The following is a 16,400-nucleotide window of genomic DNA, read 5'->3' on the forward strand; positions in this document are numbered from 1 at the left end:
CAGGGCAGCCTCGATTCCTCGTCACACCACCCCTCCATCAATTTAGAAAGAGACCGGGACCTTCTTGCCTAGGGACCCACTCATTTCTGGGTAAATGAGGCTCCCACCTCGACCCCGATCTTCCCCCTCCCGTACCCTTTTCCTTTCTCCTAGAAACAACAGCTAACAGAGAGCTCTGTTGGTGGTAGCAGAGAGAAAACAGCCCTGCAAGCAGATGATTTCAGTATTAACAAAATTAACATGGGCCTGGCACTCTCTGAAATGAGTCACCCGTGTTTCATATCAATGATTTCAGACCCTGGCATTTTCAGTCCAAGCCACAAGCAGCGCTACAGCAGGCACAGCCTGTATTTTAAAATATCATGGCAAGGCTAGAAACAGATGCTCGGGAGCAGAGCAGAAGGTACAGTAATGAGGCTTTAGTGGGAGCGCACGGGGAACGCGGCGTGCTGGGAATGCAGTAGCCACCCATGACACTCGACTCATCTGTGATGCCGGGCTATTGCATAAGCCTTGCCGGGGGGAGGCAGAGGAAGGGAATGAAGAGGCCCAGCACTTGTCCGCTGCGGCTTCCAGCGAGCTGGAATGATGAGGAGCCTGGTGAGAGCACCTTTCTTTTAAAAACCTTGTGCTAACCGAGCCACAGCTTCCCTTCTGGGCCCTTTCAGCAATAGCTTTCTTTAGCCTCATCCTCATTCCACCAGCTACTGGGTACCAAATGTTTAGCCGATTCTTCTTCTGCAAGCAACTCCTGACAGCCTTCAAGCCAAGATCTGAGCTGCTGGTGAAACTTTGATGGTTGCTCTCCAATACCCTCACTCATCAAGCCATAGTAATAACTGTTAACTATTCAGAAATTGCCTAGGAACTGCATTTGTTTGTAGGCATCCCATTTGCAGTTACATAACCAGGACGGGAGAACACATCAATGATCCCTAGCAGTCTTTTTTTTCTGCACACCCCCAATTTTACAGCACTGAGCCTCAGCCCCCGAGTAGTCGCGCTGCGTCGCCTCCTGATTAATAGCGAGCGCCTGGGTCGAGCTGCGGTCCGAGTCCTGCAGCTAGAGTGTTAATCCTCGACAGAGCAAACCCATCGACGCACACGGTTAGCTCCCGAGCCCACTCGGCACCAAGAATAGCCCCGGCTGCTGTCCTGACACTTGTCGCTGCGCGCGGGTGCTAGGCGCTATTATAAGTCAGCGAGCGCGCAGGATTTCTGCTTGTGGTTCATCGGTGTGATTTCTGCAGGGGGAAGTTACGCTTCCTACGCAGAGCAGCTCAGCCTCGCTGGTGGCTCAAAGGCTGGGATTCAGAGTCCTCCCGGGATGGAAAGGCCTGAGATACTGCCGTCTAGCCTGCCAGCAGCCCTAGGAGTAGCTACAGCAAGGTGCCCACGCCAGAGTCGCTCATCTCCTGGCCAGCCTGCACCATTTTGGAGCCCAGGGCTTTTGCTAACGCTGCAGTTTGTCATGTGGGAGGGGTGAGACACCTCCTCCGAGCTTGGCAACCAAAATCCTGCCCCGACCTCTCCATTCTGGGCACGTGATGGGAAGGGGAGCTGACGCTCAGGCGTTGCAGGTGCCAAGGAAGGCAGGATCGGGGCGCTGCCCCTGGCCCCGGGCACTCAAGGAGCCTGGCAGCGCACGCTACGCACCTGGGTCCAGCTCACCTACCGACAGTCATCGCCTCGGTAGGCTCGGCAAGGCAGTGCTGCTGTCTCGGTTCCCCCTCCCAGCCCAAACTGGGAGCACTGGAGCTCCAGCTGAGCCCCTTGAGAGCTCGTACCTCCTCTGGGGTGTGATCCCATGGCACAGCAGCTCCAGGGGCTGTCCTCTTGGCCTGTTTCTGCAGGGGATTAATTTATTGGAAGATACTGTTAATGAAAAATAAATATATAGCGTGAGCAAAGCGAGCAGCATTAACTACATTAACTAGAACTACAAGCAGCCTCTGCTATGTCTTGGCTCCTGTTCTCCCCTCCTGGACTTCATTTGGCACCTTACATATTAGGAGGACAAATTAGAATTTCATGCATATTTCATATACACTTAATCACTTGGCAAAGACCAACACACTACCCCATTAAGTGGAATTTATGCTAAATGCTGTTTCCATTAGGCACCAGCCATTGCCTGTTCATAGGTAAGTCAGTTCCCGAGGGAGGTTTGCCCCATTCGGGGAGGCTGTGACAGTGGGCTCCTGCAAAATGAGCCTCATCCCCGCAAGCAGGGCAGGGTCACTCGTGTCAGGGGTAACAACAGCCTTTTGTGAAGCTACTTCACAAAAAACATCCTGGTCAACGGGACATTGGGTGCTTTTTACCAGGGGGCACAATGCAGTGCTGCTGCCTGGACAGCAAAGACTCGGGGTCCCGTTTGTGGCTCCCCTGAGCCCGTTGGGTGGTCGATTTTTTTTGCACGAGCCATTCCTGGAGGACTTACAGCCTAAGGCATCCTTCTGGGGGCTTCTCTTTCCTTACACCCCTTAGTAAGGCATGCTCTAGCAGTCTTTAGCTACTCCCAAACTTTCTGCTGAGCACAGCCCCTAGGCACTCAGTGCTGATCTTCCTCCCTCCTACCAGGGAACCAAACCCATTATTCAGGCCCTGCTTGGCCCTTATGCAGGGGCTCTGCCCTAATTAGTCTGGTTAAGGTCACACAGCTCCCAAAGAGTAACGAGGCTCAGCTGCCTCTTCTGAGCCCAAACACGGTGCCCCTGGTCTGAGGAGGGGGGTCTCTGGGGCTCGTTGTTTCTTTCAGCTCACAAGGGGAAAAAAGCCGTAGAGGTTTACTGCTGAGGTTGGAACAAGGCACAGGTAGGAGTCTCTTGTGGTTTTTCTGGTTTTGAAACTGTCCTAGTGTCAGATTTCTTGCAGAAAAAAACCACGAAGTGCTACTGAAATTGCCACAGAGGTGGTAACAAGCCCCTCTTGGCTGAGGGGAGCTGGGGAGGGTGTGTGCAGGGCAGGGCTAGCACATCTAGACTTTGGCTTTCTTGGGGGGAGCAGACAAATCTCCCTCCCGAGGGGCTTTCCGGGGCAGGGAGGCTGGGCAGGCGTTGCTCACTTCTGTCTCTGGATGGGCAGCGATGGGCTCCCCCTCACTATCCCCCTCCCCTCCAAATAACTGCAAAACTCTAGCCGGGCTGATAAACCTGAGCAACCTCAGCCCGGGCACAGCTGGGAACCCAGAAAAGCTGCACCCAAAATCACTAATATAGGTGTAGGAGATTTAGATGGGGTTATTCTGCTTTTAAAGGAAGGGAGGGGGATTGGGGCTGGGAGCACAGAGCTGCTCTGGATTTCAGACCCGAGGCTGTATGTTGTCTGTCTCAGTGGGCATCAGCAATTCCTTCTTCTTCTCTGCCCTGTTTCCCTGCATCCTCAAACAGCATTGCTTCTTTTTTTTTCAGCGGGTACGCAGGGCTACCGCTGCCTTGCTTTGTAGCTGATGCTGCTGCCTGACCTAAATCCCTGCCGCGTTTTCTATCCGGGTGCCGTGGCGCGGTGTGCCCGGTGTGGGGGTCTCCGGCTGGGCAGATTGGGAGTGCAGCTGGGGGCACTGGCCCTGGGGGCTCCCCCCTGCCTCTCTGCCAGGTTTTGATTTATTTTTTTTTCTCCCTCGTGTGAGCCTGTTGCATAAGAGGGATTTGAGGGCTTCTGCTTCACTCGCCGCCCCCCCCCCCCCACCTCTTCCAGAATAAAGACCTTGTTTTTCCAAGCATTTTACTCGCCAGTCACTGGCGGAGGTTAAACCGGCCCCGTACCCCTGCCAGCGCTCCTCACTGATCCCGGGGTCAGCGGGAGCCGCAGGGTATCAGGCCTAAGAAGGGCTTAGCCCTGTATTTTTACAGCTTCCCAAGGCCATGAGCTTAGGGGTTACCAGCCCTCGGCTGAGCTGCGGTGGCACGCGGGGGCTCAGGCACGCACGTCCGTGGCCGAGCTCTGGCCGCTGCCGAGCTGCTTCAGCCGGCTTCCCCGGCGAGGCTGGCCGTCCCCGCTCGCTACGGGCACCAGGTTTGCCCAGCAGCTCCTGCACCTTCAGCTCCTGCCACAGCGATGCTGCGATAGCTTCCCCCTAGAAACCAGCCCCTCGCAGCTGGCGCTGTTTCAGCACGCCCAGGGAATCGCGGGATCGCCTGTGGCTGCGTGGTTTGTGTTGGAAACCAGCACGTCCTTTCGGGTACGGAAGAAGTCGCTGTAGGAAGGTGACTCTGTTTCCCTTCGCCTAGTCAGCCTGGATTTGAATTCATTTCTCGGTCCTTGGCTTTAGTTTTCATTCTCATCGTCCCCCAAATCCTATTTCTCTGAGGAATAATAAAGGGAAGACTAACCTCTTTGGGCACCTGGATTTTGCCAACATGTTCATGAGAGATGCTGCTTTACATGGGGCCATGCTCGGACACCACCATGCCAAGGAAACCTTCTCTTTAACTGTTTGGTGGCTCGCAGTGAGTGCTGGAATACCTCGCTGTGGTGACCTCGTTGCTCGGTGGCGCTGTCTGTGTAATCCCCGTCCCCTTGGCAGAGGTTTCCAACCTCTCTCCTGCTGAGCCTGTTTGCTTGGCTGTGCTTTAAATGGGGGGGCTTTAAATGAGAATGCAGGGGGAGGTGGGAGTGCGATGAAGGCACAGCAACCTGGAAAAGTGGTGGTGGAAAGATAAAGCCCTCGGCATGCACCTGACAGTTATGGGCCATCCCGTTGCATTTTAGCCCTCCAGGCTGCAGCTGAGCTCACCAAGCGTGCCTGCGGGCACACCCCCGGCCCCTCTGCGGTCTGAAGAGCCAGACACACAGTTCCCCTCTGCTCTTTACCTTCTGGGCTGTTTAACTTCTGCCCCTGGTTTGAATGAGTTTCCCCAAAGTCTGTGTTTTTCAAGGAGGGGTGGTACAAGCAGGCGTTTGCTCTCCAACTGTCGCTGCGGGTGAGGTTGTGGCTCAGGGTGCCCTTGTCCTTGGCGTTGCAGGTCAGCCTCAACGATTCCCACAATCAGATGGTTGTTCACTGGGCAGGAGAGAAGAGCAACGTGATCGTGGCCTTGGCCAGAGACAGCCTGTCTTTGCTGGGTCCCAAAAACAGCGATGTAAGTAATGCAACCTGGGGCTGCCTCGGGGCACCCTCTTCGCTTCTGTGCCAGGTGAGGTGGCGGCGGCTGCTGAGCCACGGCCCGCTTGTCTGTCGTGCTCTGGGAAGATGAAAGAAAGGCTTCCCCCCTTGTAGTTTTCTGAGTTTTTACCAAATCTGTCAGAAGGGAAGCCAGAGCTTTGCATTCCTCATGCTGGGGCTTCTCCTTTGCAGGTTTACGTGTCTTACGACTACGGGAAGAGTTTTAAGAAGATTTCGGAGAGGTTCAGCTTTGGCGGGGGGAACAGCAGCGAGGTGGCCATCGCCCAGTTCTACCACAGCCCGGCCGACAACAAGAGGGTGAGGAGATGGGGCAGCTGGCCCCAGCGGGTTCCTCCACGGGGCACAGCCGCTTTATCACTGCCGACAGCACGAACACGCACGGCCCTCGGTGCCGGGGCAGTTACACCGCAGTGGCAGTGCCTGTAGTGATAGAGCTGCTCCTTGGGGTGGGAGCGGTAACTGTTAAGGTATTCCAGTGTCAGAGTGACTGCATCCGTGGCACCTCGTCTAACAGAGCTGCGTGCCCATCACTAGCATTGTTACAGAGCTGCAGACACAAATATTTACTTAGTGCTTTATCAGCAGCAAGGCCACCTTTGTCCTGGCTGAAGCCCTTCTAGGGTGAGGTGAGATGTCCTTGCCCTGCAGCAGGTGAAGCTGCCACTTGCCATCCCTGTGGGTATTCTCCTCTCCAATGCTAGGATGAGGGAACTGGGTGTGCAGTCACCCTGACCCATATCTGTGGGTCACGCTGAAAACTGGCATCAGGAGCATCGGAGCGTGGTGGAAGAGGGGGCGGCTGGGGCAGGGAAATTCCTCTCCTCCAGAGTTTGCCTTCCCAAAGGCTCCTCCAGGACATGTGCCTTTGTTACTGCCAGCCTGAGCTCTGCTCCGACCTCCCGGAGGCTGACCACCTGCTTTCTTGTCATGCCCTCTCTTCCCAGTACATCTTCGTGGACGCCTTCGTCCCGTACCTCTGGATCACCACCGACTTCTGCAACAATATTCAGGGCTTCTCGATTCCCTTCAGAGCAGCAGACCTCCTCTTGCACAGCAGGAACCCCAACCTCCTCTTGGGCTTCGACAGGTCTCACCCTAAAAAACAGGTGAGCGCTTCTGCTTAGATGGGAGGGCCAGCATCCTGCTGTGGCATTTGCCCTGGCCCCTTTACGTGCCCCACAGCCCTTACGGTGTGCCAGGAGCCACCCTGCCTCATGCTTTGACCATCCAGGGTGTCTGATCTCAGGTTGCTGCATGCAGAGCTGTCCCAAATTGGCCAGGACACCCCCTTCCCTTCAGGTCAGTCTGGTTTCTGACCTCCGGAGCGGTGAGGATGTAGTACCTGCAGGATGGCTACCTTGAACGTTTCCTCTCCCTTTTCCTTCATTTATGCTGCTCCTTCATCCATGCCGCTCCTGACCGTATCGATCTCCCTGACTATTGCGGTTGTAACTCGCCGCGGAGCGCTGGCAGCCGAGGCAGGACTGACCTCTGCAGTATTTCATGCGGGCATGTGGTTTGGCTTTGGGTCTTGCATAACAAATTGCTTCTTGAAAACAAACACTTTTTTTTTTTTTTCCCCCCTGGAGCTGTCGGGTAAAGATTGTAAATAATTACAGCACCTTCCTATAGACACAGGCAGTGTAAGCAAAACCTGGAGATAAACCAGCCATCCCCCAACATGTGAATGGGGACAGTCGAGCAAGGTACAGGCACAGTCCGTGCTGTTTTCAGGGTGTTGCTGATGCCTTCCCGGGGGCACAGAGCTGGCTGGGAGCGGTACCTTCCCTGGGCAGGCTGCCAGACTGACTGTCGAGGCTGGAGCCTGGCTGGCTGTATCCACATACCCGCAAAAAAGAGGCAAAAATTGCAGCTACAGGTGCCACCATAGTGCTTGGAAAAAAAACCAGGCCGGTTTCAGAGACACGGGCCCTTCAGGGACGGGATCTGCAGAGGGGCTGATGTGCTGTGGGCTGGCGTGTTTATCGTTGCTGCTTTCGTTGGCGCAATGAAAGATACTATCTCTTCTCTTGACCTTTGCCATGCTAATGCCTGCAGATCTGCAACAACAGCGTGTCGCTGTGCTCGGGGTTGTAACTGCCTCCGAGGGAGACACGGCTCTGCCCAGATATTTGCCATGGCTATCGCACTCCATGAGTACATTATAACAAGTTATTTTTATTTCTGAGTTAGAGTAGAGGCAGGTGGATCAACAGACAGTGGGAAATCCTTCTGGTAGGAGACTAAAGGACGGTGTTTTTCCTGTTGGAGTTATTCTCCTGCAGCTAGAAAGATTGCTGTTCCTCCAGGCAGCTGCCACATAGAGAGAGGTTCACAGTTTTGCGATGGACTCGTCTCCATCCTGCCTTTGCTGCCTGAGCTTGGGTCTCTTACAGGATTGGGCCTGTTTGGTTGCCCAGTCCCACTGGCATCTCTCACCTTTGTCGTTGCAGCTCTGGAAATCGGATGATTTTGGCCAGACCTGGATAATGATTCAGGAACATGTGAAGTCTTTTTCTTGGTACGTGCCGCTGCTGGGTGTGATGCTCAGCTCCTCTCTTCTCTCACTCCTCACCTCTTGCCTCGTTTGCTGCCCTACACAAACCAAGGACCTGGGTACTGAAGCATGCTCCAGCCCCAGCCCCCTGCTCCCCTCACCCAGCAGAGACCCCCCACCATGGGGACGTGGCACGGTGTGGTGACAAGACACAGGCACCTGGGGATGCTCCACGTTCCCCCTGGTTCTTGCCCACCCACCCCATCCCATGAAAGGGCTCCTGCTCCTTGGTGCCCACAGCCTTCTGCATTGTTCTGGGAGTGCAGAAACAACACCACCACCACCATCTTTTTTTCTCTTTCCAGGGGAGTTGAGCCCTATGATAAACCAAATACAGTGTACATCGAGCGGCACGAGCCTTCTGGAGCGTCGACTGTCATTCGCAGCACCGATTTCTTTCAAAGCCGAGAAAATAAAGAAATAATCCTGGAAGATGTTGAAGACTTTCAGCTCAGGGACAAATACATGTTTGCGACAAAGTCTGTGGTAAGCATCGAGCGAGCAGTTCACCGCCGAGGGTGACGGTCGGTGCTTTGGCACAGTGCCACAGCGGGCGGCAGTTCTGCTTTCAGCTGGGACCTGTGTCTAAAGCATGGTGAGAGCGTTTGCTAAGGATGACTCCTCTCGCTGCTGTTCCTCGTGGCCTTCAGACCTCACGTTTAGCTTTTGGGGAGGTGTCGCTCAGGCTGCCTGCAGCTGCCTTCCCCCCTGCTTTCCCTGGCAAAAAAAGCATCATCTACCGATGCCGCTCTGCTGGCCGGAGCAGCGGCGTTTCCGAACGCCTGCCTTCAGCAGGTTGGGCAGAACTAGGTCAGGCTGCAAAGTGCTGGGAGCCGGGAGAAACCACAGGATGCCTGGGAAGGCCAGCGAGGCGGGGGGACGGCGGGGCGGGGGTGGCAGGGGAAGGGGGGATGTGGCTCAGCAGCTCGGTGGTTAGGAGGCTCCTTGTCAGAGAGGATTATCATCAAACGTGGACTAGGGCCAAGTAGCCTAACGTGCTCCAGCCTGGAAAGAAAGCTGGATTTTCAGTTTGGTTTCCTAAGAAAAGAAGATGCGGATGAGCAGAAGCCTCTGCAGGCAGGGCCTCCCTATCCTTTTTGCAGCTTTTGGCCAGTTTCAGACAAACCTGAAAAAAAGCTAGAAAGCATCTGTGCTTTCTCTGAGGGCAAGTCCTTTATAGACGATCAGAGACACCCCAGAGGGATAGAGTCCTGTTCTAGGATTTAAGGAGCAGTTTTCTTTTAAGAAGATGCTAGCCTTGCTTTCCTCCCCTGGAAATCGAGTCTGTTTTAACGAGTAACTTCTACCATTTAGGGGTGTCTCCTTGCAAAACCACGTAGGGTTTCCTAGGCAGTAAACAGCAGGTGCGTCACCTCCGGCCACCCGAGCAGCCGCAGAGTCTGATGCTGGCAGGGGACATGTTTGCAGAGCACTTCCAGTTTCTCAGAAGTCTCTCTTGCAGGTAGTACAGCCTGCAACTCTTAGGGCCCATCCCCTTGGCGCTATGCCTGATCTGAAGCCTGCTGCGGTTTGCAGAAGATTTTATCTAGGCTCACTGTTGGTGTTGGGTGAAACATGGGGGATGGTCTGTGTCTCTGCGGAGAAGCCGCAGGGCTCGGGGGGCAGCATCCTGAAAGCGTGAGGCAGGTTTCAGTCAGGACCTTTCAAAGCTTGAACTCAGTTTGGGGGTTCTTTGGAGTTGTTCCTGCTTGTGGAGGGCTCAGGGGTCCCAGGGACCACCATCACGCTCTCTCTTGCAGCTCTACTGACTGGTGTTACCCTAAACAACATTCAAATCACCCGTATTCCATGCCGAGGCAAAGACCGATGGGGAACAGAGAGACTGGGAGGGAGGCCGGCCTGGCTGCAAACCCCTGATTTGGAAATTATATCCCCAGGTCTGGAATTGGGCACTTGCATCAAGTCTCAGCCACAGCAGGGGCGATGCTGGGGAAAGGCTGGGCTGGGTGGCAGAGGCACCCAGGACTCTGACTTCTGCTCCTTTCCGTGGGAGGCACGGTTGCTTAGCGATACGGAGCCTGGGAAAATCAGGCTGCTTATTTTTGGAGCCTAAATCTGGGTTTAGGTTCTTACTGTTGGCATCCCATACAAAATAGGTTGCCCCCAGCTTTTTACTTTTTTGGCTTTGTGCTGGTGCCTTTCATTTTGCACAAATCGTTAAAAATAGGAAGGAGAGGACAGACCGCTCTGCAGAAAGAGGAGGGATTAAAACCAGCCTCTCTACGTCCACCTGACTGGCCAGAGAGGGCAGTTTTCTCCTTGCTGAGCGCTGCCTGCAGCGGTGTAAACCATGAGCGGGGAGCGCTGCTCCCCACCACCAGTCCCAGGCAGCTCCCACGCTTTGCCCACGCATAGGGAGGATAAAGTCCCAGGCACATGGTTTGTGGGTTTGCCCCAGTCTTGCCTTTCGGCTGCTGCTGGAGACGAGGGTGATTTCGGGGGCGAGAGCGGCTCCTAATGTGTCCCTCTGCTCTGCCGCAGCATTTGCTAGGCAGCTCGCAGCCGCCTTCGGTCCAGCTCTGGGTTTCCTTCAACCGCAAGCCGATGCGCGTGGCACAGTTTGTAACCAAGCATCCAATTAAGGTAAGTGGTGTTTTCTGAGAAGACCTCCTCTCCCTCCCTTGCCAAAGACGCCCTCGGATGTCAGCAGCAGTTCTCTGTGTTTCACTGCGGGAGTTGGAGCTGGGAAGGGACCTCATATAACCCTGCTCGGGTGGGCTTGGCTGAGCAAAAGCTGACGTTAGGATGATCTTGTGGTTTAACGAGGGTACGTTATTCTAGTGATTCGTGCCTCTGGAGTGCTGCTGTGCGGGGCCAGGACTGTGCTGGCTGTGAGGCTGTCTGGAAAGAGACAGCCACCGAGTTCCTCCAGCACTGGTGATGGAGGCTGGCAGCAAAGCCCAGATACCCAGAGAGGCGCTGATCTCAGTTCTCTCAGTGCTTTGGTTCTGCTTTTGGGGACCCTACTTCTTCCCATGGCATGGGGCACTAGGTCGCTGAGCACGTGTGGGCTTCACCAGCATGGCCTGGAGCATCCATCTGCTCTGGGGGGGGGACAGCCAGGGTTTGAAGAGTGTGATCCATTAACTAGACATGCTGTGATGTCCCCAGGCTGGTGGGACGAAGAAGAGCACGAGCAGTACGCTCAGCAATTGGCAGAGCAGTGGGGCGTGCTCCCGGCTGCGAGACGCCCCCAGCCTCAGTGGGGTCCAGGCAGGGAGAGATCCAGCACCCATGGGGCTTGGCACCCAGCGCTGCTTCTGGGGGGCTCTGCCAGTGGGTTGTGCAGGGCAGAGGATAGCGATTGCTGGAGGAGGAACACAAAAGAAAAAGGAGGAGAGGGGAGATGCTTATTTGCCAAGTGGAAAAAATACAAATGGGTGGAGGGGAGAATAACTTTCAGCTAGCTAAGAGGAAATGTTAAACCAGCCTGCATGTAAACCCTGCTTGTGTGCCCACACGTATGAGGCCTGTCGTTTACATCCCAAAGGAATATTATGTTGCCGATGCCTCGGAGGACCAGGTGTTTGTGTGTGTCAGCCATGATAACAACCGTACGAACCTCTACATCTCGGAGGCAGAAGGCCTGAAGTTCTCCCTGTCTTTAGAAAACGTGCTCTACTACAGCCCGGGAGGAGCTGGAAGTGACACCTTGGTCAGGTAACGTGGGACGTGCCTAATCGGCTGCGGTAAATGAGAACATCGGCCAAAGCTTTGGTAGTTTTTGTCTGTGTTTGATGAAATCATTGCCCTGATCTCCAGGCTTGACAGTCCCCCGCTCCCCAGACCCAGGGAGGCTGTGTTTTGCTGATCCCACCTTTGCATTTCCTCACAGGTATTTTGCCAACGAGCCCTTTGCCGACTTCCATCGCGTCGAAGGCGTGCGGGGCGTCTACATCGCCACCCTGATCAACGGCTCCTTCAGCGAGGAGAACATGCGCTCCGTCATCACCTTTGACAAGGGGGGCACCTGGGAGCTGCTGCAGCCCCCGGCGCAGACGCGCTACGGGGAGCAGATAGACTGCGAGGTAGGGCGGGGGGGCGAGCGTGGGAAGAACCCCCCGCAGAAGAGGCTGAGGTGGCAATCCCGCCGCGAGGGCGTCCCTCCTCGCCTTCCCAAGCGGAGACGGCCGGACTAGGCGGGGTGAGGGCATGGGCAAGTGCAGGGTGGAGGGTTAATGCTGCTGCGTTTTGCTTTTCCAGATTTCTCAGGGCTGCTCTCTCCACCTGGCCCAGCGCCTGAGCCAGCTCCTTAATTTCCAGCTGCGTAGGATGCCCATTCTCTCCAAGGAGTCGGCGCCGGGACTGATCATCGCCACCGGTACCACTTCTGTTCCCGCAGCTGCGCAGGGGCTTGGGGCACGTTGTTGCCAGGGCGTGAAGAACTTGGCAGCATCTAGTTTGTATATGCAGGTTACAAAAACGCAATTAAACTGTGCGTTTTGCTGTCCCTTCTCTGCTGCAGTCCCCCTACAGTAATTACAGCATGTATATTCTACGGCAGCACAGTGACATGAGAAAACTTGCCCGCTTTATTCTGATCCTCTTTCCTGCTGCTATTCATGTGAAGTGTTTCTTGAACATACCGAAATCCCTATTTGTCTTGCTCTTTTACTGAAGAAAACATTTGCACATTTTGTTTGATCGTGTTTCTAGCCACAGGTTTTTCCCCAACTGCTTTTAAAACTTGTAATAGTCTTTAAAATATTTGTTTTTTAAGGGACTAGTTTATAGTGCGAAGAATCAGCTCAATCACTGTCACTTTGCTCCCAGATAAAAATAGTTGAGAGGTGTCTGGCTTCGTTTTAAGCAATTGCATTGGGATCCTCAGGAAGAATGATTTCTCCTGTTCTCCTAGGCTCCATTGGCAAGAACATGGCAAGGAAAACCAACGTCTATGTCTCGAGCAGCGCCGGAGCGAGGTGGAGAGAGGTAAGGCTGCTTTTTTTTCTTGCCAGCTCAGCCAAGGCAGTGGTGCAGCAGGTGGGATGTTGGCAGCAACGTAGATAAGTGATGTGCAGCTTTCAGGCGTTAAAGGTGACCTCCACGTATGCATCCAAGAGCTGTAGTGGAAGGTGCTGAATATCCCTTGAGAGCAAGGGAAAAGGTCTTTAAGTGAAGGACCAGGCCTGGGTTGGTGTGGAGATGAACCTCATGGTGAAGGCAGTGGGTTCAAATGCAGGAGTGCTCCCTCCTCTTTCTTCTCTTCAGCTGGCAGGACTTGCCCCTGGCATGGGGCATCTGGCCCCTTTTAGACAGGACTGACAGCCAGCACTTTGTATGTGAGGGTGTCTGGACAGGCTCCAGCATCTTCCAGAAAAATGGGATGTTGCCCTTGGTTTATGGGGAGTTTGACACTGTTTACTAAGTGGGTGTTCTGGTCTGCGGCAGTATTTGTGGTCTGCCTGTGCATTCTGCTGCGAGTGTAATATGGTATTTCAACATCTGCAAGCTATTTAATCTCGTGAAATAAACGGTCTCCTTTTCCTCCTGTAAGTGCTGCGCGGTCTGGGTTAATGTCTGGGCAGCCCCGGCGGTGGTGGGGACACGCCACAGGTCCAGCTGCTGCCAAAGCCGACTGTGGTTCGGAGGCTGGCCCAGGCTGAGAGCGGGCGCCTCCGAAATGCAGCCGGGGAGTGGCCCTGGGGACCTGCTGTTTCTCCCTGCCGGAGCCTTGCAGCAAGACGGGCAGGGTGTCCGACAGCCGAGACTTTCAGGTGCCAACCTCCCCTGGCTCGCGGGCAGGTCTGCGCTGAAGTGCAATTAAAACATGCCGAGGAAGCGTTGACCCACAGTTAACAACGCTGAGCTCCTGACTTATTCGGGCCCTTTGTATCGCGAGCAGAGGTGCAGAATGACCCAGCAGTGTAGTTCCTCAGCTGGGAAGCAGTAACTCCTTCCTCTCGGCTTTGGCAAGCAGCAGGCTGGAAGGCTCATTGCTCTCCAGGTCACTGCTATGATCTTACAGCACAGAAACATTCAGTGCCTTGCGTGAGTTCGTCCCCAAGTGTGTTAGTGCATCCTGCGAGCAGTCAGGCTTGTACATGCCTCCTATTGTCATCCTGAGCTGCGCTGGGCTCCCCAGATAGGAAAGCAGAGGTGATTTTGTCTTGGTGGTCACTAAATAGGGCTGGAGGTGAGCGTGAAATACAAGTTTCTTTCTGCGGGATGGGGGTATGAATCGTCTCCGGACCTTGTTTGTGCACACCATGGCCCTGCTTGTCTTTGAGCATTCGAAAAACCAGCTCTTGCCTGCAGTCCTAGGAAGGTGGTGAGTCCCTGCCGAGCGTTGGGAAAGCCTCGCAGACGTGGCAAGGAGCTGCAGACAGAGAGGACAGCAATGGTTTCATGCTGTGGCACTTCTTCCATTGATTCTTCCCCTGCATGTGGTGCGGGAGGAGCAGAGTCCAGGGCACAGTGCTGCTCTTAAACACAGCTATACATGTAGGGAAATTGGGCTGGCTGCTCTTCTCTACAGATGTTGGCCCATAAACACTTGAATCTCTGGTGCCTCCAGATACTTGGCTCAGCCCAGGCGACCCGAAGTGTTAGCTCAGATCAGGCAGCATTTCTGACAAAGCATGCTTTCCAGCCAAGCTTTCCCCTTAATTCCGCACAGCTCTGAGGCACCCCTCGGCACTGTTTCTCTTGCAGGCACTGTCTGGACCCCACTATTACACCTGGGGCGACCACGGTGGCATTCTGGTGGCCATCGCGCAAGGCACCGAGACCGACCAGCTCAAGTAAGGGGCAGGGCAGGGGCCGGGAGAGGGGGCCCTGCGGTGGGCAGGACCTGCCCCTGGCAGCTCTCCCGCTCTTCTTTCTCCAGGTACAGCACAAATGAAGGGGAAACCTGGAAAACGTTCACTTTCTCAGAGAAGCCGGTGTTTGTGTACGGCCTGCTTACCGAGCCCGGGGAGAAGAGCACCATATTCACCATCTTCGGCTCGTACAAGGAGAACGGCCACAGCTGGCTGATACTGCAGATCAACACCACTGACGTGCTGGGTAAGGGGACAGGTGACGGAGCTGTCGCTGGCACTGGTCGTGCAGGTGGGAGAGCCGTCCTGTCTCCGTCCCGCGGCTTTGCAGGTTACACGTGCTAATAAGCCATCACCTGAAACCAGCCGGTCCCCACGCCGCACAGCCTGGCCCAGGCACCACTGCGGGTGAAAGTGGGATCTTGACGTACCCTCTCCGGGGGGCTGAGAGTGAGGAGGAGGTGTGGGAGAGGTTTTTGGAAGCCCAAAGTGACCTGGAGAGCTCAGGCTATGAGCCATCTATTTAGTCATCTCCTGCGGAGACTATTCAGTCATCTCCAGGGACTGTGGCACCACCGTCCGTGTTCGGGTGCCCTGTCCCTCGTGTCTCATGTCCACGTGGACGTGGCTGCTGAAGGCACTCGTGTCCCCTCTGCTCTCCCCATATCCCCTCCCTTCTCACTGAGGAATTTGTTGAAAAGGAAAGGGGAAAAAAAAAATCCTTCTGAAGGCTTGTGCCTATGAATGTTTTATAACCCATTTCAGCTTTGATTGCAAGGCAGCATTTTAATCAAAGAGCAGTTAAACCCAGCAGAGGAATTTGCTTGACTAAAATTTATAACTGATTCCCTTGACATTTTGTTAGAAACGGATCTGTTTGGTAACCAGAATGACTTCATTTAAATGAGGCATCGCAAATTCACTGTCACCGCGACAGAGCTGCTTGTTGCCTCCTGTCACCGAGTGCTGCTGCACGCTCTGAGCTGAAATGCTTTCTGCTCTGCCTTTTCTTTCGGGTCAGGAGCTTTGCAGGTGGGGGGAAACTGCTCGTTTCATGCCAGAGGAGGGCGGCGAGAGGGAAGGGGCAGTGGGCAGTATTGTGGTGCATGGCTGGGTGCCAGCGTGTCTGCCCTCGCTCCAGGCACCCCGGGTCTCGATGCCAGTAGCTGTGGTGAGAAGCTGAGGTTAATGCAGCCTCCTCGGAGCCTGGGCTGGCTGCTTGGAGCCCGCAACTCCTCCCGGGAGGCCTTTTGCACCTCCTCTGAGAGCAAAGGTCTCTGCATCCCCCCAGTCCCGCTGTGCGGCGCAGGGCGTGGGGCCGTGCTTTGCACATCCTTGCCAGGCACGCATCAACAGCAGTGACCAAGGGACATCTGTGGTTCTTTTGCTTTTAAACCCTTGGTCTGGGGTGCCCCAAGGACTGTGTCTTTCTTTACCCCAACCTTGTGGCTTCTCTTAGGGGTCCCTTGCACAGAGAACGACTACAAACTGTGGTCACCCTCCGACGAGCGAGGCAATGAATGCTTGCTGGGGCATAAAACTGTTTTCAAAAGGAGGACTCCTCACGCGACCTGTTTCAATGGGGAAGATTTTGACAGGCCTGTCATGGTCTCCAACTGCTCTTGTACAAGGGAAGACTTTGAATGGTAAATACCAATTAATTTCTTTTAGTCTGGATTGTAAGTCTGAGATAAATATCTGTGACCAATTGCTCAAAGTGAACAAACATCTAATCTACTTAGCTCTGTGTGTGTCTGCTTGATTTTATAGCAAAGAGGAAACTAAATAGACTGAAAACATCCTTTCATTAATAACGGGGCTTGAGACTTAATTAATGTCTATAGAGCCTTTCGGGGGCCTCTGAAAGGTTCCATAGAAGAGGAAAGGATTGTTAATCCATCACCTTCTTTCAAATGATGGATGACGATTTCCC

At 54.5% G+C, this 16,400-nt stretch overlaps 1 protein-coding gene across 1 annotated transcript in view; it reads left to right on the top strand.

Moving 5' to 3' along the window:
• Positions 1-16,400, top strand: part of SORL1 (sortilin related receptor 1) — a 52,476-nt gene that overhangs the window by 4,639 nt on the left and 31,437 nt on the right. The window contains exons 2-14 of the mRNA XM_074851245.1: positions 4,968-5,084; positions 5,300-5,425; positions 6,073-6,234; positions 7,582-7,649; positions 7,991-8,171; positions 10,188-10,289; positions 11,197-11,366; positions 11,542-11,734; positions 11,910-12,027; positions 12,565-12,638; positions 14,361-14,449; positions 14,536-14,714; positions 15,927-16,113. Of these exons, the coding sequence (XP_074707346.1) occupies positions 4,968-5,084; positions 5,300-5,425; positions 6,073-6,234; positions 7,582-7,649; positions 7,991-8,171; positions 10,188-10,289; positions 11,197-11,366; positions 11,542-11,734; positions 11,910-12,027; positions 12,565-12,638; positions 14,361-14,449; positions 14,536-14,714; positions 15,927-16,113 (1,766 nt within the window). The remainder of the gene's footprint in view (positions 1-4,967; positions 5,085-5,299; positions 5,426-6,072; positions 6,235-7,581; positions 7,650-7,990; positions 8,172-10,187; positions 10,290-11,196; positions 11,367-11,541; positions 11,735-11,909; positions 12,028-12,564; positions 12,639-14,360; positions 14,450-14,535; positions 14,715-15,926; positions 16,114-16,400) is intronic.

Source organism: Strix uralensis, chromosome 26 (assembly GCF_047716275.1).
Source record: "Strix uralensis isolate ZFMK-TIS-50842 chromosome 26, bStrUra1, whole genome shotgun sequence".
Taxonomy (NCBI): domain Eukaryota; kingdom Metazoa; phylum Chordata; class Aves; order Strigiformes; family Strigidae; genus Strix; species Strix uralensis.